Source organism: Callorhinus ursinus, unplaced genomic scaffold (assembly GCF_003265705.2).
Source record: "Callorhinus ursinus isolate GAN/ISIS: 27379988/994484 unplaced genomic scaffold, GSC_fseal_2.0 scaffold43, whole genome shotgun sequence".
Taxonomy (NCBI): domain Eukaryota; kingdom Metazoa; phylum Chordata; class Mammalia; order Carnivora; family Otariidae; genus Callorhinus; species Callorhinus ursinus.
The window spans coordinates 2,190,626-2,215,873 of record NW_027397105.1 but is presented as its reverse complement, the minus strand read 5'-3'; the positions used below and the strand labels follow the sequence as shown (position 1 = coordinate 2,215,873).

Here is a 25,248-nt window from a genome sequence, read left to right as displayed (position 1 = left end):
CCAATCCTGCGGATTAGGGAGATTAAAGTCAGAGGGGAGAGATGTCCGAGAGACCCAGAGGTGAAACTCGAGAGCCCCGTGGAGGAAAGGCCTGGGGGCTGAGCAGAGGGGGGTGGGCTGGGGGCTGGGATTCGGGGGACCCTTCTCCTGAACCTTCCCATAGACTCTGGGGCGAGAGGGCACAGGCTGGGGAAGATGAATGTGCTGGTCCCCCTGTCTCTTCCTTGACCCCCTCCTCCCTCACTTGCATTTCACCAGCTCCCCGCTCAGCCCTCTGGCTCCTGGCCCCCCCACTGTTGCGATGGGCACCCCCTCTCCTCACCGTGCTGCACAGTGACCTCTTCCAGGCCTTGCTGGGTGAGTAGCCCCAATTTTCTGAGGGGCAGTGGTGGAAAGGGCTGGCCTGGGCCTGCCAGGGCAGTGAGCGAACTTGGGGGCAAGCAGGAGTCCAAGCAGGGGTCAGTCGCCCTGACCGTCCTCCATCAGGATCCAGCCGTCCTGGCTGGAGGAGCTCCTCCCTTACCAGACACCAGGAGGCGAGGTGGTGGCAGGGGTGGCCAGGGCGGCAGGGGTGGGGGAGGGTAACTCAGCTCTGTTCTGGTGACAGACATCCTGGACTTTTATGAGGCTTCCATCTCGGAGAGCCAGGTAAGGGGGTGAGGTGGGGCCGCTTCCTCAGGGAGCGGGCAGGCAGGGCTGGACGGCTGAGCTCACATTGACGACTTGGGGGCCCTGGGGACAAACTCCTGAGTCTCCTCCTCCCCTCCCCCCCCTGCCCCGTCCTGTAGCCCCTTCTTCCTCCTGCTTCCCCCCCCTTTCCTGGGCCCCAGTTTCAGGCACTAAAGAGTCCAGGCCCGAATTACTTTTCAGGCTTCCTGAGGGAGAACCCGCCCCCCCCCCCCCCCCCCCCCGCCCAGCGATCCCCCCCTGCCAGCCCCCCTCCCTCAGGCCCTGCCCCCTGCCAGCCCCCCCCCCCAGTACTGAAAGGAGTATGGGTGCTCCCGGCCCCACTGCGGGGTGCTCGCTGCCCTGAGAAACCGAAGCCGTCCTCCTGGTCTCTGTTCCGTGTGCTGGTGCCTGGCCAGGCCTCCATCTTTGCCCCAGGGGGCCCCTGCTGCGGCACTTCCCTCCTCTCCCGTTATCCGGGTTCCTGCCAGCACCGAAGCAGTTAACTCGGCCAAGGCACCCCCCCCATCCGCGCTCCTCGCTCCCTCCCTCCCTCCCCCTGCTTCCTCTCTCCTCCTCTCTCCCCTTCCCTCCTCGGCTCCACGGCTCCCTCGGCCGCTGCCGCCTCCGACCCCCCCACCCCACTCCCCCCGCCACGGCCCCTCGCCCCTGGCCGTTAGGCAAGACCCTCCCCTACCCCGGGGCTCCCCGAAATCCAGTTCCCCTCCCCCACCCCAGCTCATGCCCCAGCCCCCGAACTCCGGGGCTGCCAGCCCCCGGTGCCCCCGCCCCTCCTGAGAATCGGGGTGTGCTCCCCAAGCCCCCTCCCCTCCATTGGGGACCCCCTTTTAGGGCCCCCTTCCCCTCCCTCCCACGCTCCCCTCCCCTTCCCTTCTCCAACCCCCTCTTTCCCCTCTCACCCCTCCCCCCATCCTGGCCCCCCCTGCAAAAGTGGGGTGCGGAGGGGGGAGGGGTGAGAACCCACGGAGGGGAGGAACGAAACTCCGATGAAGTCAGAGCCCCTTACCCGCCGCCGCGGCCAGCCCCCCCAACATGGACTGTCTCTGTATAGTGACAACCAAGGTAAGCATGATGGGGGGGCTGTACACTGGGAGGAGGGCATGAGTTTGTGGGGAGGGGTCAGGCAGGCCTCATCTCTGGCTGGGGGCCGTGGAGCGACAGCATCAGAAGATGTATTTGGGGGTCATGATTTAGTTTTGGGGTTCACATCTGAGATAATGCTGGGTTTGGCCACAGGTGCCCCCTGGAGTGAGCCCTTTGTACCTGTACAGAAATGGAAAATTTGGGCTGTTTTGTGGTGTGGGGGGGGCTAATGGGTTTTGGGGTTCACCAACGATGTTTGAGGGAGACTTATTTAAGCAGAAGCCTGGCTCACAGGGGAGTCTTGCTCTTGTACATTAGAAGGTGGACGGTGTGAGGGGGGTCCTCTACCCTCCTGGGGGACAAACTGGCTCCTAGGTGTCTTGTCCAGTTTCAGGGGGCTCTTGGCATGGGGGTAGACGGTTATTGGTTGTGAGTGCCTGACTGGCCTGGGGGTGTCAGCGGGCAGAGAAGGGGTGGGCCTTCAACCTATAGAACAAGCATCTCGTGGTAGAGACGTTTGGGGGTATGCTCAATTACAGGGAGCTGGTCATTTAGGATTCGATCTTATAGAATGGGGACTGTTGGGAGTTGTCAGAGGGCTAGGGCCTGACATAGGATCACCTGAGGGAATGGACCAGGTGAGGTGAGGGTTTGGGGTACTCCCATGGGAGGGAGAAGCTTGCAGCAGCGGAGGTTGCCAGACCCTGAGGAGGAGGAGGAGGAGCGCTTTCGGCAGACGGGGGGATTTGAGGAGGGGGACCAGGTGGGTGGTGCAGAATTTGGGGGTGGCCCAGGCAGGTGCTCACTATCCCTGTCTCCTCCCACACTGTATCCACCCCTTGTTGAGGAAGAGGGAGAAGAGCAGATGGAGGGGAATGTTCCTCTTACCCCTGACTCTTGGGATCAAGGTGGGGGAGGACACCTGGATTTCAGGTTACCCCGGGTGGAAAGGAGTTGGAGGAAGGCAGGGCTGGCAGCGGTCGAGGACGGGACGAGGGTGTCCCTGTGGTTGGAGCCTTGGAAAGGGCAGATCTTGGACGGGGAGCACAGGCGAGCTCCTGGTGGGATGCAGAATACCTAGGTCTTGGCTGTGAGACTCTGGGACTGGCAAGCTGGATGCCTTGGTGTGTGGAGGGAGGCTTGGGCGGGTGGCAGGCAGCTGGGGGTTGGGGGGTGGGACAGGAAGTGGGGGCCGGGGAGGCGGGGTCCGGGTGAGTCACAGGCTGGGGAGGGGGTTATATTTAGTGGGAACTGCAGCTTCTCAGGGGAGGGAGCTGAGGACACACATGTTCCCTGCCACAAACTCACACATGTGTGTACACATGCATCGTGCACGTGTGAGCAATGGATGCAAGAGACTGGAGCTCGAGGACCTTCAGGTCCTGAGTCCCCACACCCTCCCCAGAGCTACTTACTTGTCTCCCCCCCCCCCCGCCCCCCGCCAGTTCTGTGGGCTCCAGGCTTTCTCCCATGCTGCTGCTTTCCCCATTCCCTGGAGTTTCAAGGGATTTTTGTGCCTCACTTACTCTGGCCTGGTGTCCTTAATGTCTGTCTGATCCTTTGCTTCCCCTGTCTCCTGCCCTTAGCCCGCCCCTCAGCCTTAGATTCCCTGGCTGTGGTCCCCTGTGTTCAGGTGTACCCAGAAAGCCAGCTGGAACGTGTGGGCTCTGCTTCCAACATGTGAACACACATGTGTCAGCGAGGGTGAGGGGCTTGCCTGGCAAGCTCTTCTGGGAGGGGGAGCTTATTCGTCTTCCATCCAGACTCCTACTTCTTCGATGGAGCCCAGGGTGAGCATCCCCGAGGGAAGGAGCCTTGCGCAGAGAGGATCAGTCATGCATTTGGGGTTTTACAGAGGCGTGGAGGAGACCCAGGCTTGCCACCTTCCTTGGCCGGAAAACTTGTCAGTCTCGGGAGGACGAGGACTCCAACTCCCATAAGGCCTTGAGGCATAAGAGCCCTCGGTGTAAGAGGGTTGCTGTCCGTGGGGCTGTTGGGAGTTGTGGTTCCTCTCTATCCAGGGCAGCGGAGGGTAGCCCAGGAGGAGCCAGCAGGGGGCACGAGGCACTTGTTTCCCCCTCCCCCTCTCCCCCCGCAGCGCCCCCCGCCCCCAACATGCTGGGTGGGGTAGGGGGTGCTCAGGCTTTGCGGTCGTTGAGCTCCCCGGCCCCGTTTGGGTGTCCTCCATCTTTCATTGCCTATATTTAGATTCCTGCCGCAGTAATTTAGGGAACACTTATGGAAGGCCTACCCTGCGCCAGGCCCTGTGCTTTGCGCTAACTCTTGCCTTCCGAGCGATCACTTAGGCTTACTCCGCGCCGGGGTCTCTGCCCGTGTCTGTCTCTGAGAATCTCTTTCTCCCACTCCGCCCCCGGCCCTCCCCCTTCTCCCCGCGCTGCTGTCGCCGTTGCCATGGCAGCTGGCGACGACTGAAGTTGCGTGGCGGACTTGAGGGCCGGGCGAGGGTGTCGGAGGGCGGAGCAGAACAGGTGGGGGAGGGGGGAGAGCGGGGAAAGACCGGGGATGTTGGGCTGGAGCCCCGGAGGCGAAGCGGTTAAACCCTCCGGGTGGTCCTTATTGGGCCCAGCCGAGATGTCGGGGGCGGGGCAGGGTGTCCAGCGGCCTGTTCATTGGCGGACAGGGGCGTGGCGGAGGGACCGTGTGGGCGAGGCCGGGGGAGCGAATGGGCGGGAAGTGGACGGGGGCGTGGTCTCCTGGAGGCAGGTGGGTGGGGTCTGGCTTACTCTATCGAGGGAGGCGGGCAGCAACCCTCGGGAAGGGGCGGGGCCTGAGGGCCGGGTAACCTGCCCGAAGTGAGGGCGGGTCTGACCCGGCAGGGGCGTGGCGTGGTCCCATGTGCCGAGAGGAGACGGGGCTTGGGGGGGCCTGTTTAAGGAACTGCGGGGTGCGGCGGGTCTTTGGGAAGGAGAATCCGAGGGTTGGGCGGTCTGACGTCTCAGTTTTCCTAAGATGGAGGCCTGTTCACATTTCATCAGAGCACAACCTCCTACCTCAGCTCTCTGTTCCAGGGAGACGGTTGCTAGGTGACAGCAAAGTCCTTGATTGCTGCGTTGCCAGGCAACAGGGAAACGGAAAATGGAGGGAAAAAGGAAATGGGGGATGGGGGAGGGTCTTAAGGGGCCACAGCGCCCACTGGTGGAGAACCAGGGCCTGTGCATTTCTATTCTAGAAGGAATTTCGAGTTCAGCTCCTTTCCGCTTGGGCTCCCTCTGAGGATCCGAGCATTCCATCCAGATATGAAACTAGGGCATTAGGGGTCATCTTGGGGGCGCACCCATCAGATTCCGATCAACGGGAAGGGAAGGGAGGGACATAGGCGAGGTTCTAGGGCAGTCCGTCCTCTCTGCCCTGTGCGGGCATTATAGAGATGTCCGAGAGGCAAATTTGAGGAGGCTGCTCACTGGGCTCTAAGAGCTGGGAAGGTGGGCGTTTAATGGGAGAACATTTGGGAGAGATGCTTTCAGGGTCAGTTGTTTAGGGGAAAATGCAAACCTCAGAGGCAGTCGTTTTGAGGTGTTCTTGGAAGATTTGTGGGTCACTGCCAGTTGCAGGCCAGATCTTACTTTAGGTGAATATTTTTTGAGGCTTGGATGTGGGGGAGATAGTTATATTTGGGAGCACTCTTCTAACAAAGTTGGAATTCAGATTCCTGAAGGTGATGGTGAGATGTAGGAAGGGCAGCCAGAAAAAGGAGTAATGTATGAACTTGAGAAGTGAAGAAAAGGGATCGGGAAGTATTTCTCAGTTTAAAGGTTTGGGAATAGATTGAAGAGACTGCAGTTGAATTTCGACGGTCAGCTTTAAGATACATTAAGTACTCCAGAAATTGGGGTCTGGTGATATATATATATCTCTATATTTTAAGCTTTTCTTTTTTTAAGTTTATTTATTTATGTAATCTTTACTCCCAATCTGGGGCTTGAACTCACGACTCCACGATCAAGAGTTGCATGCTCTTTCCACTGAGCCAGCCAGCTGGTGGTACCCGCGGCGGGCCTACTGGAAAATCAGGAGTATCTCATTAGATGCAGGGATTTGGACAGGGGACCCCAAACGAATTTGAAGACTGCTTATTTGGATGTTTTACATTAGAGCAAGGGTAATATTTGCACTAATTTCAAGGTCTCTGTGGGCGGATTAGGGGATATGATTTTAAACGGGATGACTTAAAGGGCAGTTTAATTTGAGGGGACGCCGGAAAAGCATTGCCTGGCTATCAGGTGGGGCCGGACTGCTTATTAGAATAGGAGATGTCTTGGCATCTGAGGGGATGCTGTCCGCATTAACGATCTTTGGGGAGGGGCTTGTGGGAGGCATTTTAGATCCTTTGTTGAGGGGGGGGGTCCCTCTGCAGTGAGAGAGAAGTGCTTCTTCCTTCCCGCACCTTGGGAGTCCGGTGGAGATGAGTGGTCCAGCGAGGTTTGGGGGAGTAGTTAGGGGCCTGGTGATTTTAGGGGCAGGAGATGAGGTGAGAACTACAGCCGTAAATCGGTAAATCTGTAGAGGGGTCGGAATAGGAGTATGCGGTGGAAGGTGGAGTCCACAAAGAAACTGCTGGAACCTGGGAAGTTGATGGCTAAGAGGGTCTCCCCTCACCCCCTCGCTCCCATCGTGACGCTCTCCCGCACTGCGCAGGCGCCGTCCCCCCCCCCTCCGGCCGCAGCCTCCAGTCGCCGCGTCCGCCGCAGCCCCCGCCCCTCTGCCCCTCCCCCTCCCCCAACCCTGGGACCCTTGCTCTCCCACCCGCCCCCTCCCCTCAAGCCCCCTCCCCTTCTCCATGTCGGCTCGGAACAGATTCGCCTCCATGTGTCTCTGCGTGGTACGTGCCGCGGTACGGGCTCCGGCCCCGCTCCCCTCTTCCCGGACTCCCCAAACCTCAGGGTGCAAGCTTCAAGTGCTGTCGCTCTTCCTTCTGCTTGGCGCGGGGTCTCTGGGTTGCAGTGTCTCGCGGACAGGCGCAGGGGGTCGCCCCTCTTATCAACATCCCCACTTTCACTCACACCCCTCTTTTGGGGGTGCAAGCCTCGTTCCAGGTCGTTCTGTGCAGCTGGGGCTCAGTGATGAGAGGGCCAAGGGGGAAGGAACAACAGCGATCCCCAGGCCTTTTACTTGCCTATGCCCTAACGTATTGGGGGTTCAGACTTGGTCCCAGTGGCATCTGAGCTGTGGCCGTTCGGGCCCAGAGCCCCAGTAGGGTAAAAGAAGGCATCCTCCTGTCCTGTAATCTGGGACCGAGAGGTGCTGACCCGGACCCCCACCTCCCAGTTCACGGTTTGGGAATTACTCTCCCCCACCCCCACCCCCACCCCTCCAGACTGTTCCTGCCCCACCTCCCCTTACTACATGTATAGTTCTCTGAAAATTTCCCAGGACTGAACATAGGCCCTAACCTCCTTCAGCCACATTCTGGGAACTTTGGTACCCTTCCCTTGTGCCCCATTTCCCTCACATTGTCTTCTAATGCGGGGGAGTCTTTTCCTTAGAACTAGACAGTCCCCCCCCCCCGTGGGGGTGGGGCAGGGAGAAGTGTCTGCAGTCTTACTGTGATAAAAATTTACCTTCATTTCCTGTCTAGAATAAACGATGAATGTCTGCGATTCCATTTTCTTTCTTTGCACCCTGACATTGCTTCATCAGATTCAGGGACTTTTCTCTGTGAGGTGGGCTGAAGATGGAGGGTCAGTGGGTTTGAACCCTCCCCCAGACTGGGAGAAACTAGAAGCTGCCACCCTGGGCCCTGCCTCATGACCACCTAGGGTATGGGACTCTTGGGAAGTAGAGAGGGGAGCTGCTTCCTTCCCTCCCCCCTGGACCCCCAGTTCTGGGGAGCTGTCCAGGCTGCAGACCACCGTTTCAGGGTGTGGAGTGAACCACCTCTTTCAGGTCATGGGATTCTGTTATCCAAGATGGCCCAGCCTTTTGCGGGGGGGACTGTTTAGGTTATTCTCGCCCCCACACTTCCTTCTTCTCTACTTTTTGCGCCCATGGTCTGGAAACAGTGTATCTTGATGAGCCCCTGTTTTCCCTCTTAGAGGCCCTTCTTGCCCCTCATCCCTCTGTCCTGGGCGGGAGAGGCTTCATGTCACCAGCCCCATTTCCCACCCGTTCTCTTGCTGCCCCCTTAACTACAGCCAAACTTGGGTTACATCCTCCGAATTTTCAGAATCCTACTCTGGCATCGGGCGTTGACCTTGATAAGCTTCCTCCAGTTGGGTCTCGCAACTGTTGCCCTCCCAATGTTGGGGGACTCAGCTTCTCGGATGCTTTTTTGAGAGGGGATTTCTACCTTCTCTCTTTACCTATGTGTCCGGTGGTGTGTGTGTGTGTGTGGGGGGGGGTGTCTTCTGTCTTCTCTAGTCTCTTTAGGGAGCTCTGCCTTTGGTAATCTCCTCCTCCTTCCCTGAACTTGCAGTTTGGGAGGGTCTGCTTCTGTGGGGACTGGCTCCTGAGGAGGGGAGTAGTGTGAGGGCAGAGGCCGGTGTGGGAGGCCCTTCACTGCTGTCTCCAGCCTCCCTTTTCCTCTCTCTCTGGCCCCAGTTAATCTCATTTACTGGTGTCCTTGTCAGGCTAGCATAGGAGGCCCAGTGAGATGGCTGGTGGTTAGTTGGGAAGGGAGTCAGGGGTCATGTTGGGTCTCGCACCCCTAAAAGCCAGAGGGAGACTGGGAATGGAATCTGAGACTCAGCGCTCTACCCCCTTCCCCAGTCAGCCAACCCGGAACCGACCCCCATCCCTGCCCCCCTCCTGAGGCCTGCTGCCTCCCTTGCTCCCCCTTCCTTCTCTGTCCCCTTCTAGTATACCCGATTAGCTGGCTGGGCCGTGGGCGTTTGTAGGGAAGGGGCCAGACGCCCTGGGGCCCCTTTGCGGACCACTTGGGAACCACCGGGGCCAGTGGAAGAAGAGCTGGACGAGTTCAGCTTTGTCCTGCCTGGGGGGCTGATGCCAAGTACCTGCCAGTCGAAGGGCCGGGCCTAACTGCGGTCCCTGCCTCTGGCATGCTAGTGCTGGAGAGCCGGTCGCTCTTGGGGTAGAGGCTGCAGTGGGGAGACTGAGGCCGGGAGGGTGGGGGGGGAGTGAGATAGGATGGGGGGGTGCTGCAGTGGGAGTATGGAGGAGGGAGCTTGCAAACATGGGGAGTGGGGTGAGGACGAGGGAAGCAGAGAAGTTGGGGATGGGCATGGAGAATGGGGGTGCAGAGCGTCAGAGGGCCGGCGATGATGTGACAGGGGCTTGAAGCTGAAGGCCCCGGGCGGGGCGGGAGAAAAGGAGGCCGGAGGAGGGGGTGTGCCGGGTGGAAGGCCGGGGCCTGGGACGTGGGGCGTTGGGGGAGGGGCTGAGAGGATTTGGGACGAGCCGGGAGGTGGCGGCCTAAGCGGGAGAGGGGCTGGGGGAGGGTGGAGAGTGGGGAACCACTGGGGCTGGAGGAGAGGGAGGGGAGGACCTGGTCTGGCCCCGGGGTCTTCCGCCCTGCACTGGCGGGCGGGCGGGTGGGGGGGGGGGTGGAGAGGAGGCGGCCGGGCGGACAGCCTGGAGCCCGAGGCCCTGGGCCGGCCGCAGTGACGCCTCCGTCCCCATCCCCAGAAATACCGCTACCAAGATGAAGACACGCCCCCTCTGGAGCACAGCCCGGCCCACCTCCCCAACCAGGTAAACGCCCCCGAGCTGGTGCACGTGGCGGAGAGGAACTTGTCCCACCTCGAGGCCGTCCACGGGGTCGTGGGCCACGCCCACCTCTCCCCCCTCAAGGTAGGAGACTCAGGCGGCCCCCTCCCCAGTGCGGCCCGCGGAGCCTCGGAGCGGCAACCACCCCCACGGGCCGGTAGGGCGAGAGCCATAGGTGGGAGGAGGCTGGGACGGGGCGCCTGGGCCTTGGGCCCCTGGGGCCTGGAGAGGGGGCGCTGGGGGGGGGCCGGAGACACCTCGTTCCCACCGAGGAGACGCAGAGGCCAGACAAGTGGGAGTGGGTGTGGAGCTTAAAGCCTGGGTGTGTGTGCTTGCGTGTGTGTGCGCGCACGCGCGCGTGCCTGCACGCACGTGTGCTGAGATGGTGCACCCCCAGCATGCTCCCCACGCCGGGCCCTCTTCATTCCTTCACACCCCCACCTCCGTTTCCGTTTTCTGTGTCCTGAGCTCTGTTCCCAGCTCCTGCTGCCCTCGTTTGCTCTAGCCCCTTGTCCCCCTCCCCCCGACGTCGGGCCTCTGGGCCTGGCTCTCCGTGTGTCCCCACGTCTCCAGTCCTTTCCATCTGTCTGGTCGGAGACTCCCAGTCGTGGGGCCTTTCTGCCTCGGTCCCCGGCCCCAGCCTCTGCTCCCCTCCTCCCCGCCTTTCCCTCCCGCGGGCTGGCTGTGATTCTGGATGCTGTCTCTCTCTTCCTCCCACGCTCTCTCCTGCTCCCTCCCCGAGCCCCAGCTCAGGCCCTCCGCGCTGCTCAGCCCTCCTAGTCGGGGGCGCGCAGGCTCTCCCTCTCGCAGCTACCCTTCCCTCCTCCTCCCTTCTCTGCTTTCTGGCCACACCTCTCTCTCTCTCTCTCTCTCTCTCTCTCTCTCTCTCTCTCTCTCCCTCCCCCCCCCCCCCCCCCCACCGTGCGTTTCTTCTTCGGGTCCCTCCTGTCCTCCCATTATTGCCACTACCTGTTTCCTTCCCCTCCCCCTCTGTGCTCGCACTGTGTTTTCCATCTCCCGTCCCAGGGAGACCTGTTTCTGAGACCTCCCCTCTCCTGCCCACTGTGCTCCCCTTCCGTCTCCTTTCCTGGGGGGGGGGGCACACGATGGGGAGGAAGGGAGACCCCAGGCAGGCTGTGACAGGCAGGGGTGGGATTCCAGAATCCTGGGGGATGCCCTGGGAAGGGGGGAGGCTGCTGACATTTCCCCAGAGGAGACCTGGAGGAGGTTTCTGAGCCGGGGGATGAGGAGGCAGGGAGGGGGCAGCGGTACGTTCCGGGGTGAGGAAGAGCGGTTCCGAGGGAAGGGAAGACCATTCTCTGGGCTGGAGCAAAATCGAGGACCACGAAAGGGTCAGAGGCCCCAGGGCCAGGGACGGACCGGGCAAGGCTGTGAAGTCAGGACCCAGGAAGAGCTGATGGAGGGGAAGAGAAGTAAGGCCTTGGAGGAGAGCAGACAGCATGGAGTGTCCGTCCTGTGGACCAGGGGGAGGAGGAAGGCTGACTGGACATGCTGTTGGTAGGATGGGGCCATGAAGTCCCTGGAGAGGAGACATGGGCGAGGGAGGTGTGTGCAAGGTGGTAGTGGGCTCAGGCTAGTGAGTGTCAGGATCGGGGCTCTGGAAGCAAGGGAAACGGAGGGGGGAGTGCTGGAGGCCCTGAGCCCGCCAGGCAGCGTCTGGGGACCAGGCCTGAGCTGGGGGACAAGAGAAGCCTCGATTAGCAGAGGAGATGGGGGAGGGTGGAATTGAGAACGAACGACCGTGATTTGGGGATGGAATCTGGCGGGTTTGAAGCTGGGTTAGGGAGGGTGGTGCTGATCTCTAGGAAGTCAGAACTTAGGATGGACGCTGAGGGGGGACGGGGCCGGAGTGGGGGGCCCGGACAGGACAGGGGCTGAGGATGAGGACCAAGGCTGGGTCAGAAGGTGGGAACTGTAAGGTGGGACAGGGGTACGGGTGGAGGGTGTGGGATGCTGTAGAGAGAGGGATGGGGAAGCATGTGAAGGTAGTTGAGGAGGAGGCTCCCGGGGAAGGAGGCTCTGGGCTGAGGGTGGGGTGGGGATTGAGGATTGGCTGTGGGATGGAGAACGGCCACGTGGATGAGATTTCGGCAGTCAGTGGCCATTGGTTGGATAACAGCGTTTGCTGAGGTTTGAAGGGTCGGAGGTTGGTGGTGTTAATAGGTTTATGGGTACGAAATGAAATCTGTGACAGAGTTGAGATGTAACGGGTAGTGTTGAGAAACAGCAGTAGGAGGGAGGAGGGGCCCTTTCGGAGGGGGAAATCGAAGAGTCTGGGGAATCCGGGATGAGTGCCTTGCGCTTGGTAGGCTCCAAATAAATATTTGTTTAAGGAGGAGATAGGTGGGGGACCCCGGAAGGACGCTCTTGGCCGCCTCCCCCATTGCCATGGAAACGGGGCTTCGGTTGCCCTGGCGACTGGGGAAGCCCCTAGGACCGGCCGAAAGCTGGCCCCGCCCCAGAGTCTAGAGACCCTGCGGCGTCGAGGCGACTGACGTCAGGACCTGGGCACGCCCCACTTTAACCCTTTACTGAATGAAGTGGGGTGGGGGGAGTAGATGAGAAGATAGGACCCGGATGTCTTTCACCACTCCCCCTTCCTGACGTCCTGTGCCCTGCGTAGGGTGAGGGGCGTAGGGGAGGGCCAAAGGGGCTATCCAGGATGCGCTGCGCCCACCAACGTCTTCAGCCTGGACCGCTCTCGCCGGGCCGTCGGGGGGCGGGGCCCAGGGCAGGAGAGGCGGGGCTAGCGGGTCTCTTCTGCCTTCGGGAGTCTGGTCGCCCCTAGGCCACGCCCCTCTCCCCCCCTCCCGTTGTCCTGGCGACAGGGCCTTCTGGAGGTGGGTCTCCCCAGGCCTTGGCTGGGCTTAGATATCGTTGCTAGGCAACAGAGTCCTCAGAGGAAGGGGCGGATTGGCCGGCGGGTGGGGGAGAGGGAGGGAGGGGCCTGCAGCTGGGGGAACCCCGGATTCGGGGGACCCAGGGTTTGGGACAAATGTGTGTGAAGGTGAGGGGCAGATCTGAGGGAGGGTTGTCAAGGTTTCTGGGTGTAGGTAAGCCGACGGGGACAGGGCCGGGGGGCCGGGTGTGGGGGGCAGGACCTGGTGGACATAGAAGCACTGGGGTGTATCTGTGTAGTGCGTAAGGCAGTGGCATCCTGAGGTGTTACATCCGGCGAGAAGCTCCCCCCGTCGCCTGCCCTCCCCCCACTCTTTACCATCTGCTGCTCCCCCATCTGGCTGTCTCTCCCTCCCTCCCCGCTTTCTCAGACACCTCCCTCCACGTGCAGGGGGCCTGGGCCGGGCAGAGGTAGGGCCTGGCACAGGTGCGTGTATGTTTGTGATGGAGGTTGAGCTGGGTCCTTGGAGGCTTCAAGAGCGGGCTCGGTTAAGAGGCTGGAAGGGTGGCCAGGCTGGTGGGACCCCCTGAGGACGACGGGCTTCTTCTTGAGCCTCGCCTCAGGCAGCTCTTCATCCCCTTTCCGCTTCCCAGGCCAACTCTCCTCCTGTGATTGTCAACACAGACACCCTAGAAGCCCCAGGATATGTGAGTTGTTTAGATTTTGGGGCCGTCGGCGAAGGAAGGAGGGAGAGGGTGGGGGCCTGGTCTCAGGTAGGGATGTCTGTCTCACTGTTTCTGTGTTTCTGGCCCGTGCTGGAGTTGCAGGTGAACGGGACGGAGGGGGAAATGGAATACGAGGAGATCACATTGGAAAGGGTGAGCCGGCTCCCCACTCCGAGGTCGCCCGCGCGCCTCCCTGTCAGTGCCTCTTTCCGTGCCTGTGTGTGGTAGGTGGCCGGCCTCTTAGCCTGGCCCCTTCCCGCTCTGATCACGGCTCCCCAGCCCCACCCCCCTCCACAGTCACCTTGCCCGGAGCAGGCAGCGAGAGGAGGGCTGACACTCCTTCCCTCCTTCTGCCCAGGGCAACTCAGGTCTGGGCTTCAGCATCGCAGGTGGTACCGACAACCCACACATTGGAGACGACCCATCCATCTTCATCACCAAGATCATTCCTGGCGGGGCTGCGGCCCAGGATGGCCGCCTCAGGTGGGGAGAGGAGACAGGGGGTAGGGCGCCGGTTCCCTGGAAAGGGAGGGCCAGGGCAGCACGAAGCCCCTGGCTCAGGCCCACCTCGCTGCCCCCAGGGTCAACGATAGCATCTTGTTTGTAAATGAAGTGGACGTTCGGGAGGTGACCCACTCGGCTGCAGTAGAGGCCCTCAAGGAGGCGGGCTCCATTGTCCGCCTCTATGTCATGCGCCGGAAGCCCCCAGCTGAGAAACTCATGGAGATCAAGCTCATCAAGGGCCCTAAAGGTAGTAAGCTAGTCATGTCTCTCCCCGCCCCGCCCACCCCAACTGGCCCCCGCCCCGAGGCCTGCTCCCCAGCCACCGGGCACCGGGGCGCCCACCTCTGCCCTGCCCTCCATCCAGGTCTTGGCTTCAGCATCGCAGGGGGTGTAGGGAACCAGCACATCCCTGGAGATAACAGCATCTACGTGACGAAGATCATCGAAGGGGGTGCCGCCCACAAGGATGGGAGGCTGCAGATCGGGGACAAGATTCTAGCGGTGAGGACCCCCATCCCTCTGCCCAGCCCGCACTTGGGTCTCGCCTCCTGGCCCTGGGCAGGCCCGGCCTTCCGCATCACCGTTCCCACGGTGCGTCTGTCTTGGCACTGTTTCTGGCTCTCCTGAGCTCTCTCCTTCCTTGGCCCCAGGTCAACAGCGTGGGGCTGGAGGACGTCATGCATGAGGACGCCGTGGCAGCCCTGAAGAACACATATGACGTGGTCTACCTGAAGGTGGCCAAGCCCAGCAATGCCTACCTGAGTGACAGCTACGCTCCCCCAGACATCACGACCTGTGAGCGCCCTCCAACCCTCAGAGCTCCCCGTGACCCATCCCAGTGACCCCCAGGCCACCCCGGTGACTGCTCTTCTTCCAATACTTGCTACCAAATAGGAACCATCTCTCCTGTTCTGTGGTTGGAGAATAGATGGAAAATCAGTCGCCATGGAAGACCTAGAAAAGATTGTCAGTAGTCTCTTCCCCGGAACGCCCAAGGCCCAGACGGTTTTGTGGCTCATTTTTTTCAAATCTTCAAGGAATAGATAATTCCTACGCTCCTTCTGAGCAAGGGAAAGGATAAAAAAAGTTCACGTTTCGCCGTATGAGGGCATTTCAAATGGTCACGAAGGTAACATAAGAAAAGCAAAGCATAGGCCCCATTTTGCTTCTGAGTAGAGACGTGGAAGTTTATAGTGATGCAGTCGTAGGCCAAACACAGCGGCAGGTTGCAGGGGGAATAATACTGTCTCAGAATAGGGTTTGTTTCAGAAAAACTGGAGGTGGTTTTGTATTGGGAAACGTTTTAATATGATTTGTTGTATTAAACAATTGAGGGACTAAAATCGTAAGCTCGTCTCAACTAGATGTTGGGAAGAGACATTGAGGAAATTCAACTTCTGTTTTCACGTGAAAACATAGTAAACTAGGAACACAGAAGTTCTCCTTCACGTGATGAAAGGTAGTTATAGTACCAAGTGGATCTAGGCTCCTTAGAGAAGGGGCCCATTCTAAATCTTGGCCCAGAAAGGGATGAGGAGACCCATGATTGCCAGGTGGTGTTAACGACCCGGGAGGGGCTCCTACTGGATAGTCAGTCAAAACTCACTAACTATGTGAAAGTCTGTGAGATCATAATGATGCTTAAGAATAATTGGGCATCCTTGGACCTGTTTTATGCTTGCTTTCCTGCGCAAACCACACCTCAGAATTACCAAATGGTTGATATGGCAGAGTTGTTTTTATTTTTACTTTTTATTACATTTTTATTTATTTCTTTGAGAGAGAGAGAGAGAGAGAGAGAAGCCAAGCAGGGAGCCCAATGTGGGACTCCATCCCAGGACCCTGGAGATATGACCTGAGCCAAAGGCAGATGCTTAACCAACTGAGCCACCCAAGCACCCATTTTTTAATTTTAATTTATTTTTTAGTAGGCTCTACATGCAATGTGGGGCTCGAACTCACAACCCCTAGATCAAGAGTCGCACGCTCTACCGACTGAGCCAGTCAGGCGCCCCGAGGAAAGGTTCTCTGTGGAATAATTCCTATTGATAAGTGCCCTTTCCTCCCCCCCCCCAAAAAAAGTAGAATATCCTATTTTGCAGTCCCCAGTGAAATATCAGAACCAGGCAATGGTCCTCAGTGGCCTCTAAAGCTCTTGGGTGAAAGGCTGGTGGGGAGCATAATAATGGGGGGGTCAGCTGACCGCACCTGAACCTGTCAGTTGGTTTCACCTAAGAAGACCAGATAGTCTTGCCTCCCATTGCATAGCTGTGTATTTCTACCGCATGGCCTACGAAGTATTTGTGCCAAAAAAAGAACTTGAGTCTGACGAAGTTTCTAGAACCAGTTACCACTGTACAGGAGAAACAGAAGAATATGTTAACACCACTAAAGATGCCTAATAGAAAGTGGGAAAGTCTATTAGACAAGTGACCTAGTTTTCCCAACCGATGGATGCCCAAGAGAAGGGAAAACAGGGAGAGAGAGAGAGAGAGAGAGAGAGGAATTTTATAGATTAAGAGATTTGAGAAACAGAAACCCAAAGAAAACCCCCAAAGCCTGGCATTCATATTCCCCTCGACCACCCCAGGCACACCCAGGACACGAATTCCCGCCCCCCAATGTTGCTGGGATGGGGCGCCCCCCTTCACCCCGCCCTACCGTCAGGCAAAATCATGTCTCCTTGCCCTGAGCCTGCTCTCCTGGTTGCCTAGGGAGAAGATGGGGTGCTGGGCGCTGCCCTTCACGATGCTCGGTCTCATTCCTCCTCCCATGTCTTCTTCCAGCTTATTCCCAGCACCTGGACAATGAGATTAGTCACAGCAGTTACCTGGGGACCGACTACCCCACAGCCATGACCCCGACTTCCCCTCGGCGCTACTCCCCGGTGGCCAAGGACCTGCTGGGGGAGGAAGACGTGCCCCGGGAACCGCGGCGGATCGTGATCCACCGGGGCTCCACGGGCCTGGGCTTCAACATTGTGGGTGGCGAGGATGGTGAGGGCATCTTCATCTCTTTTATCCTGGCCGGCGGCCCGGCGGACCTCAGCGGGGAGCTGCGGAAGGGGGACCAGATCCTCTCGGTGAGGGAAGGCCAGCCGTTGCCCACGCGCCTCCCTCCCCTCAGGGCAGAGCCTGGTCCCCATCTGCGGCCACTCAGCCTCTGCCCTCTCTCCAGGTGAACGGTGTCGACCTCCGCAGCGCCAGCCACGAGCAGGCTGCCATTGCCTTGAAGAACGCGGGGCAGACGGTCACCATCATCGCTCAGTATAAACCAGAAGGTACCAGGCCGGAGGCTCCCCACCGTGCGGGCGGGCGGAGGATGGTCCTCGGATCGCTGTCTCCTGAGCTGGTGGCTTCAGCGGGGCGCGGGGGCGGGGCGGCGAGGGGGGGCGGCGGTAGGCCGGGCGGCGCGAGAACCTTCTCGTCCTCTCCCAGAGTACAGCCGGTTCGAGGCCAAGATCCACGACCTTCGGGAACAGCTCATGAACAGCAGCCTGGGCTCGGGGACTGCCTCCCTGCGGAGCAACCCCAAACGGGGTTTCTACATCAGGTCCGATTGCTTCCCGGCAGGGCTCCTTCTGCTTCTCAGCTCTTGCCCCCTCCCCTGCCTGCCTCCTGCTCCCCACCCAGGCCTGCCACTCCCCTGCATACGTTAGTGGTTTGAGATAACCCCGTAGCAGCTGGAACATAGCCTCGGTGCCAGGTACCCTGCTGCCTTCGGGCCCCTGGTCACCCTGGACCTCCACAGCTCGGGGACGCAGAGGCCACTGGCTGGCCGCGCAGGGGCCTCGTGGGCGCCGTGGCTCCTGGCTCCCCAGCCCTCCGGCGGCCCGCACGGCCTCCCCCCTTCCCCTGTCGCAGCTCTACGGAGGTGCTCAGCGCTCTCCGCCCTGGCCTGACCTCTTCCCGCAGGTCCGGACCTGCATTTCTGGCCATCTGCTTTCTGGACCTGCCCCCTGGGATGTCCCACGGGCATCTCACACTCCGCACGCCCGAACTGGGCTCCCCGCTGTCCCCCGTGGCCTCGTGCCCCTGGGCTAACCGGTGCCCCTCGCTCGCCACCTGGCGCCCGGTCCACTCGGACTCCTGCATCCAGGCGGGTCTGGCTCGGCCCTCCCCTCCCCGCTGGCCGCCAGTGGGCTCCCCGGCACCCACAGGCGGGTCCCAGAATGTCTCCCCTTTAGTCCCGTGGCTGCCTCCGTGGTCCTCCTTCCCTCGGCCTGACGGGAATTTGGTCTTTTTCTCTCACTCCTGTGGCTGTCCCGCACACGCGAGCTGTGGACCGCCGTCCTCACGCAGTGTGTGGGTCCCTCGCAGTCCGCCCCCGCCCCCCGTCGGAGGGCCGCCAGCCCCCGCGCTCGGCTGCACACCCCTGGTCTGGGGGCCCGGGTGCGCTCTCTGACCGCTGGCCGCCCACCCGCCCTCCAGGGCCCTGTTTGACTATGACAAGACCAAGGACTGCGGCTTCCTGAGCCAGGCCCTGAGCTTCCGCTTCGGGGACGTGCTGCATGTGATCGACGCCAGCGATGAGGAGTGGTGGCAGGCGCGGCGGGTCCACTCCGACAGCGAGACCGATGACATCGGCTTCATCCCCAGCAAACGGCGGTGAGGCTCCCGGGGCCTGCAGCCCTCCTGCCGCAGGCGCTCAGGTCCCAGAGGTCCGGGAGGTGGTGGTTGGGGGGGGAGCCTCGAGGGCGCAGGCTTGCCCTCTGACTCCTTGGCGGTCTGTCTGCCGTGCACCGTCCCTCCCGTGAGCCTTTGGAGCAGGGCCCCTTGCCAGCCATCTCCCAACCCTCCCATCCCTCCATGTCCCCCACAGGGTTGAACGACGGGAGTGGTCGAGGTTAAAGGCCAAGGTAGGTGGGGGGGGAGTGAGCTGGGGGGGAGGAGCGGGGGCCTCACGGGGCAGCACTCCGCCGACCCCGTGGCCTGCTCTCTCTTCGCAGGATTGGGGCTCCAGCTCTGGATCACAGGGTAGGTAGGGTCAGTTTGGCAGCCCGGGGTGAGGGAGCCCTGAGCATCTCTTGATATAGCCTCAGGAAGGCGACACGGGGCCCCGAGTCCCCTGTCTCAGAGCCCCTCGCAGATGCCCTGCCTCCCACTAGGTCGAGAAGACTCCGTTCTGAGCTACGAGACGGTGACGCAGATGGAAGGTAAGTCCCGGCCCTGCTGCTCTGGTTGGGGCGGGGGGGGGGGGGGCCGGGCCCCCCCCCCCCCCCCTCCTTGGGCGCTCCCCGCCCCGCGGTCCGCCCGAGCTGGCTCTCTGTCCTCAGTGCACTATGCTCGCCCCATCATCATCCTTGGGCCCACCAAGGACCGAGCCAATGATGACCTGCTCTCCGAGTTCCCGGACAAGTTTGGATCCTGTGTTCCCCGTGAGTGCCTGGGGGGGGCCCCCGGGGGCGGGGAAGGGCGGCGGGGGCGGGGCCCAGCCGGACCTCAGGCAGAGAGGGCCCGCAGGGGCTGGGGTGCAGGAGGACACCGGCGTTCTCAGAGCAGGGGTGCTTCTCAGCCGCCCTCATGCTCCCTTCCAGGTCGGGGACCGGGGGCGGGGGGCCCCGGGGAGGGGGAGGAGGGCTGGGGGCGGCGGTACTGCCCTCCCCCCCGCGGTCCTGGTCTCCCCAGCAGCCGCCTTCCACGAAGGACCAGGCTTTACCCTGGAGGGACGGTGGTTAGATCTTTGGGGGGGGGGGTGACTTCCTGGCAGATACGACGCGGCCCAAGCGGGAGTACGAGATAGATGGCCGGGACTACCACTTCGTGTCCTCCCGAGAGAAGATGGAGAAGGACATCCAGGCGCACAAGTTCATTGAGGCCGGCCAGTACAACAGCCACCTCTACGGGACGAGCGTCCAGTCCGTGCGGGAGGTGGCCGAGCAGGTAGGACCTGCGGGCGCCCGGCTCCGTCCTCCGCCCCTCTCCCCGGCCCACGGCCTTCCCCAGCTCTCTCTAACTCTCTCTCTCTCTGTCTCCTTCCCTGCTGGGTCTCCACTCCCTCCTCGGCCTCCTTCTCCTCTTGGGCAACTCTGTCTGACCGCCTGCCCCCCCGGCCGCCCTCCCTCGCTTGACCCCAAACTCCCTGCCGCCATCTGTCCCCTCCTCTCCCGTCCCCTCCTCCGTGCCCCGGTTCTTCTCTCTTCCACCGGCCTTGCCCTTGGTGCCTTGGCCTCCCCAACGTGGCCCCTCCCTCTGTCCCGCTCCCCTGCGGCCCTTTGCCTTGGCCTGTTCCCGGGGTCTGCACCCCCCGCTCCTGCTCCTCGGCCGCCTCCTTCCCCCCGCCCCCCGCCCTCTCTCCCGCCATGGCTCCTTTCTCCATCTGCCTCTCCTCTCTCCCACCTGTCTCTCCTTGTTTCTTCCATCTGTCCGTCCTCTGTCTGCCCCCCATCCTCCTTCCTCTCTCCTTTCCCCTTCCCCTCTCCTCCTCCTGCCCTGCACACCCCCTCTTCGCCCACGGCCGCCCCTCTGGCCTCGCTCTGCCCCGTCTTGGGGGCCCCCACCCTGCCTGTCCCTCACCCCTCCCTCGCTCCCTCCAACCCCCTCCTCCTGTGCCGGCTGCTCCCCGTCTGCCCCTTCCTTTTTCTCTCTGTCTCTCACTCTGTCTGTCTGTACTCCTTTCCCACCTTGACTCCCTGCTCACCTGTCTTCTCACATCCCTGTCGCTGCCCCTTTGGCCAACCTCCCACCCCCCACTTTTCCACGTCCCGTGTCCTGTCCCGGTACCTCTTGTCTGTCCTGCCCGCCACCTGCCGGTCCCCCTCCGCCCACCCTGCCTGCCCCCAGGGGAAGCACTGCATCCTCGATGTCTCGGCCAATGCCGTGCGGCGGCTGCAGGCGGCCCACCTGCACCCTATCGCCATCTTCATCCGCCCCCGCTCCCTGGAGAATGTGCTGTGAGTATGGTCCCAGGGGGCCTCCCCTCAGCCCCCCACACCCGTGGCCCCGGGCCTCAGAAGGCCTCTGCTGAACTCTCCCCTCAGAACCTGGGACAGCAGCTCCGGCAGCCCTCGAGGGGCATCTGCCCCGGGAGCTGGAGCCCAGAGGATGCAGGGAGTCCCAGGCCTTTCCGTTGTCCTCCAGCCTTCGGCTGAGTAGGACTGCAACTCCCAGCAGCCCCTGGGGCATGCACCTGCTGGGGCGGGCCAGGGCCTTCGGGCCGCTGGGAGTTAGAGTCTGGGTAGGCTGAGGCTCTGGAGAGGTCCCCGGAGTGGCCACACCCGGCTGGGGCGGGTCGTGGGGCGGGGGGCGGTCGTCGCGACCCTGGAGGGTATCGGGAATTGGGTTTTCTGCTACGTGTTCCAAATGAGAAAATGGTGGTGACCACATGGGCCACCTGGACGGAGGAGGTAAAAGGCGGGGCGGGACCCGTGCTCAGGCGCGCCTCTCTCTCGCTGTCCACAGAGAGATCAATAAGCGGATCACAGAGGAGCAAGCCCGCAAAGCCTTCGACAGAGCCACCAAGCTGGAGCAGGAATTCACAGAGTGCTTCTCAGGTGAGACCGCCGTGGCACCCCCCCCCGCCCGCCCACTCGGGTTCTGCCGAGGGGCTGCGCCCGGTGGATGGATTGGAAAGAGGCCCTCGTTGGGTGGGTGCGGCCCCGCAGCTCATGGCCTGGAGTCTGAGGCAAAGGTACCCCGTGCTCTGGGCCCGCGCCATTCTCTTTGGAGGGCATCCGGCCTCACGGCCTGCTCCCCCCACCCCCAGCCATCGTGGAGGGCGACAGCTTTGAGGAGATCTACCACAAGGTGAAGCGTGTCATCGAGGACCTCTCAGGCCCCTACATCTGGGTCCCGGCCCGAGAGAGACTCTGACTCCTGCCCTGGCGTGGCCTGGACTCGCCCCGCCTCCCTCATGCGGGCCCCTTGGTCTGGACTGAATTGCCCAAGCCCTTCGCGCCCCCAGCCTCCCTCCCGTCCCTTCTTATTTATTTCCTTTCTAACTGGATCCAGCCCTGGAGGGGGGACACTCCCCTGCATGTATCCCCGCACCCCAGAACTGGGCTCCGGAACCCCAGGAACCTGGGGTCTGGGGTGGGGAGCCGGGCTCCTGGTCCCGAGCCCGTGCTCCTGAGGACCTGAGCCCCTGCCCACCCCCAACGCACACACAAGCCCAGCCCTCCCCTGTCTTCTCCCACACACATTCCAGAAGTCAGGGCCCCCTCAAGGAGCACCCCAGTGCAGGGACGCAGGGCCACAGGCCGCCTCTCTCTCCTGAGGCAAGGCCTGGGGCCCCCCTGCCCCCGTCAGAACTCCCCAGGTCCCTTGGTTTAGCATTTATTTTTTCCCATTTTTTTTTCTTCTCAAAGGTGGTTTTTTGGGGGGATAAGTGGGGGGACCCTGCTGTGGGCCCCCTGCCTTCCACATGCCCCCCACCTTTTTTCTTTGCTGGTTTGCATGAGTGGAAGGTCTAACTGTGGCTTTTTTTTTTTTTCCTGGGATTTATTTTTTATTTTATTTTATTATTTTTTTGGGGGGGGAAAGGGGAGGGATGGGTCTAGGGAGTGGGAGCGTGGGAGGGAGGGTGGGGGGCAGGGGTTGGGGGTTGGGCATCCGGGAGCCAGGGGAAGACTGGAAATGCTGCCGCCTTCTGCAATTTATTTATTTTTTTCTTTTGAGAGAGTGAAAGGAAGAGACAGATACTTGAAACCTGGTGTGTGGCCTGGTTATTGGGGATGTGGGTGAGGAGGGAGTCAGGGTGGGAGCGGAGGGATGGGCCTGGTAGGCAGATCCTTCTTCACACCGGCCCAGAGAGGGGAGCGTGCCCTGAAAGGAGTCTCGGAGGGAACCTGAAACCAGGGCTCCTGAGTCAGTAGGGAAGTACGGGCCTGGGAAGGGCTGGAGGCACTGTCCAAAGTCACTGACCCAGAAAGAGGCCAGACCGGTACAGGGTCCCTGCAAACTTGGCCCAGCCCTGATCCCTCCTCTGGGCCGTCTGGGGCAGCATGACGCTCTCGAAAGGAGAAGGTAGAAGAGACTTTCTTGGTTCAGGTTCGTAGAGTTGTGGACAGAGCTGGGCTCTTGTCAGTGAGGTTTACAGAGATTTGTTGATAAGAAATGCCGTTATTGGATTTCTTTATGTCTCATCTCTATAGATAGATTTAAAGCAGCTTTGCCAATAATCAGGGTAGGAGAATGGAACCTCGATACTGAAGATTAAAACAACAACAACAACAACAACAACAAAACAACAAAAAACCACCAGATGCAGTGGCTATGAGGAGAAGTATGCTCTTTGTGGTAGACAGGGCAAAAAAGGAAATGGCCCATTACCTAGTTCTTTCTTACAAAGGAGCAAAAAAGCTCTGGTTCTTCTAGGGAGTCAGATTTTCCTGACCCTAAGCCTCGCTGAAGCTTCTCAGGTGCTCCTGTGTAGGGTATCGGTTCTTGGCTTTTCTTCTGCCACTGTTCGTATGCTTGATAGGCCCCTGCCGGGAAGACCTCAGCTGCAGCATCCCTGAGGCATTGCTGGCTCCCTCTGATTCAGGGGCCCCAATCGGGGAGGCTGAGGTGGAGGGTACTAAGAGTTGAGATGGTTAAGCCCGGAACAGTGCAGAAGTTGAGAGCTGGGTGCAGAAGGTCCACCCCAGGGCCTAAGCTGATCCAAGGAGCGTGCTAGAGATCTCTAGCAGGGTGTCACTGAAACCAGTGGTCCTGTCCGTGGATTGCCGCACACAAACTGATGTGCAGGGCTCTAAACAACCCAGCCTACTGAATCCTGGCGGGAGGCCCCCAGGGGTCTACGTTTCAGGAAACCTCCCAGGTGACTCTGATGTCTTGCTGGGTGCAGAAGCACTGCTTCCAAGGACGTTTCTCAAATAATCCTTCTTTTAGCTTGGTTCTGCGTAGGAGCAGATGGTTTGAGGCTGTGCTGATGTTCTCTACCATCGGCCGGAGGGAGAGATCTGTGAGCTGAGGAAGGTGTGTGCAAGGTAATGTCTCTGGCTCTAAGGGGTTAAGGAGAGTTCACTGAGAAGGGGTCGAATCACCTAATTCTGCATGCATCACTTTTTAGATTCTGAAAGGAATACATGTACCTTATAAAAATTCAAATAAATATAGAAATGCATATGGTTAAAAAAAAAAAAAAAGAAGTTCCCTCCCCATCTCATTCCACATACTCCTCAGAGGGAAGCGCTTTGGCAGTTTGTGGTGTGTTCTTCCAAATCTATAAAGAGCTCTTCCCTGGCCGGTTAAGGAGGCCGTATGTTTGAGTGGATAGGCGCACTGGATTCCCAAGCAGACTGGGGTTCCAATCCTGGCTCCTCTTCTTCACTCCCCCTCGATTTCTTGCAACAAGGACTTATTTGGCTCTCCCTGGGTGCCAAGCAGCCTTTGAAATGCTGCAAGTGCAGTATCTTGGCCCTCCGGGACCCTGGGGTCCTCGCAGTGGGGACTGCAGGCCACAGGCAGTGAAGGAATGCAGATCCCAAAAATGATGACGGTCCTAGCCAGCAAAGACCGCGGCCGTGCGGTGCGGTGCGCGCGTCTTTGCCGGTGTAGACGGGGTGCTCAGGGAGGCGCCCCCTTGGAGCAGCACTCGAGTTAGGGGCCCGCAGGGTGAGGAAGCGCGGGGCGGCTGGTGTGCCAGGTGGAGAGCGCGAGGAAGGGCGAGGGGGGAAGAAGCTGGGGGTGCCGGAGGACACAAGGAGGTCACTGGGGTGGAGCGGGCCGGGGGGGAGGGAAACGGAGAGGAGAGGGGTCAGAGAAGTGAGCGGTTCGTGGGTCTGAGAGAAAGTGCCCTACGAAGCTGGTGGCGCGCGGCGGGGCTGCCCTGCACGTGGCGCGAAGGCGCGGCAGGGGGCGCTGGAGAGCCGGGCGGGCGGCGCCGCGCGGTGAGGACGAGCGGTGGCCGCGCCGTGGCCGGGCTCAGAGCCCAGCTTGTGTGAGCCTTGTGTGCGCCTCGGCTCCTCGGGCTCAAAATGGGAACAACCGCCGACCTCGCTGCAGTGCCGCGGGGAATAAAGGCGCGGCGCCCACAAAGTCCTCGGCGCACAGCCCTGCCCCGGCTAGGAAGTGGGGGCCGCGATTGCTGTTGGCCTCTTGGTCTGTTCTTCAGTTAAATAAAACCTGGAAACGGGGCGTTTTGTTTATTTATTTTTTCCCTGGGACTCCAGGATCATGACCTGAGCCAAAGGCAGTCACTTAACCAACTGAGCCACCCAGACGCCCCAACGGGGCGTTTTAATTTTTTCTAAATGTGCACCTCTAAATAAAAGGCGGGAAAATGTGCACCGGGTCCCGGGTGCCAGAATCCTGGCTGGCCCAGCACTGAGAAGCCAGGGCGGAGAAAGTTCTCACCCAGCAGCAGGGGCTATGGGGGGAACTTTTTCCCTTGTGGGGGCTCCCAGGACTGAGCCCCCAACCCCGTGCACCACTCCCTTAACCTCTCCTGCTTCATCTCTACCCGGGCCTTGCTCAGCTTCTCCTAGATTTGGGGAGCCACACGGCACCCTCTTTGGGAAGTCAGCACTGAGCCTTCTGTTCATCAGCTCAGTCACCTCTTCGAGAGGCTTTCCAGGTGCCTGACTTTGCAGCCAGGCAATGTGAGTGGCAGTCCAGACCCTGGGGGGCCGGGGGCGAGAGCCCGGGAGGCCCATCCCAAACTGGAAAGTGCCCCGAGCGGCGGTAGGCGAAGGCTGAGGGGGCTCAGCACCCAGGTCTTCCGCACACTCAGCCAACACGCCAGGCCCCCAGTCCTGTCCCAGGG

At 60.8% G+C, this 25,248-nt stretch overlaps 1 protein-coding gene across 6 annotated transcripts; it reads left to right on the top strand.

Moving 5' to 3' along the window:
* Positions 1–26: 26 nt before the first annotated feature.
* Positions 27–23,245, top strand: DLG4 (discs large MAGUK scaffold protein 4). 6 transcript variants are annotated; one of them, XM_073881605.1, is made up of 22 exons: positions 27–60; positions 259–357; positions 608–648; positions 9,373–9,537; positions 12,967–13,020; positions 13,141–13,191; positions 13,397–13,521; positions 13,620–13,789; positions 13,907–14,043; positions 14,193–14,337; positions 16,329–16,624; positions 16,720–16,822; positions 16,980–17,094; positions 17,973–18,149; positions 18,364–18,400; positions 18,491–18,518; positions 18,650–18,697; positions 18,818–18,919; positions 19,252–19,424; positions 20,325–20,434; positions 20,943–21,034; positions 21,247–23,245. In XM_073881605.1, exons 1-22 carry the CDS (start codon positions 42–44, stop codon positions 21,351–21,353), a joined length of 2,394 nt encoding a protein of 797 aa, XP_073737706.1. In that variant the 5' UTR covers positions 27–41; the 3' UTR covers positions 21,354–23,245. The 6 variants fall into 6 exon arrangements, 5 of the variants coding, with proteins under 5 accessions (XP_073737706.1, XP_025719958.2, XP_025719953.1 ...); XM_025864173.2 differs by having other exon boundaries at positions 9,373–9,438; positions 21,247–22,439; XM_025864168.2 differs by lacking the exons at positions 27–60; positions 259–357; positions 608–648 and adding an exon at positions 1,308–1,749 and having other exon boundaries at positions 21,247–22,439.
* The last annotated feature ends 2,003 nt before the right edge of the window (positions 23,246–25,248 follow it).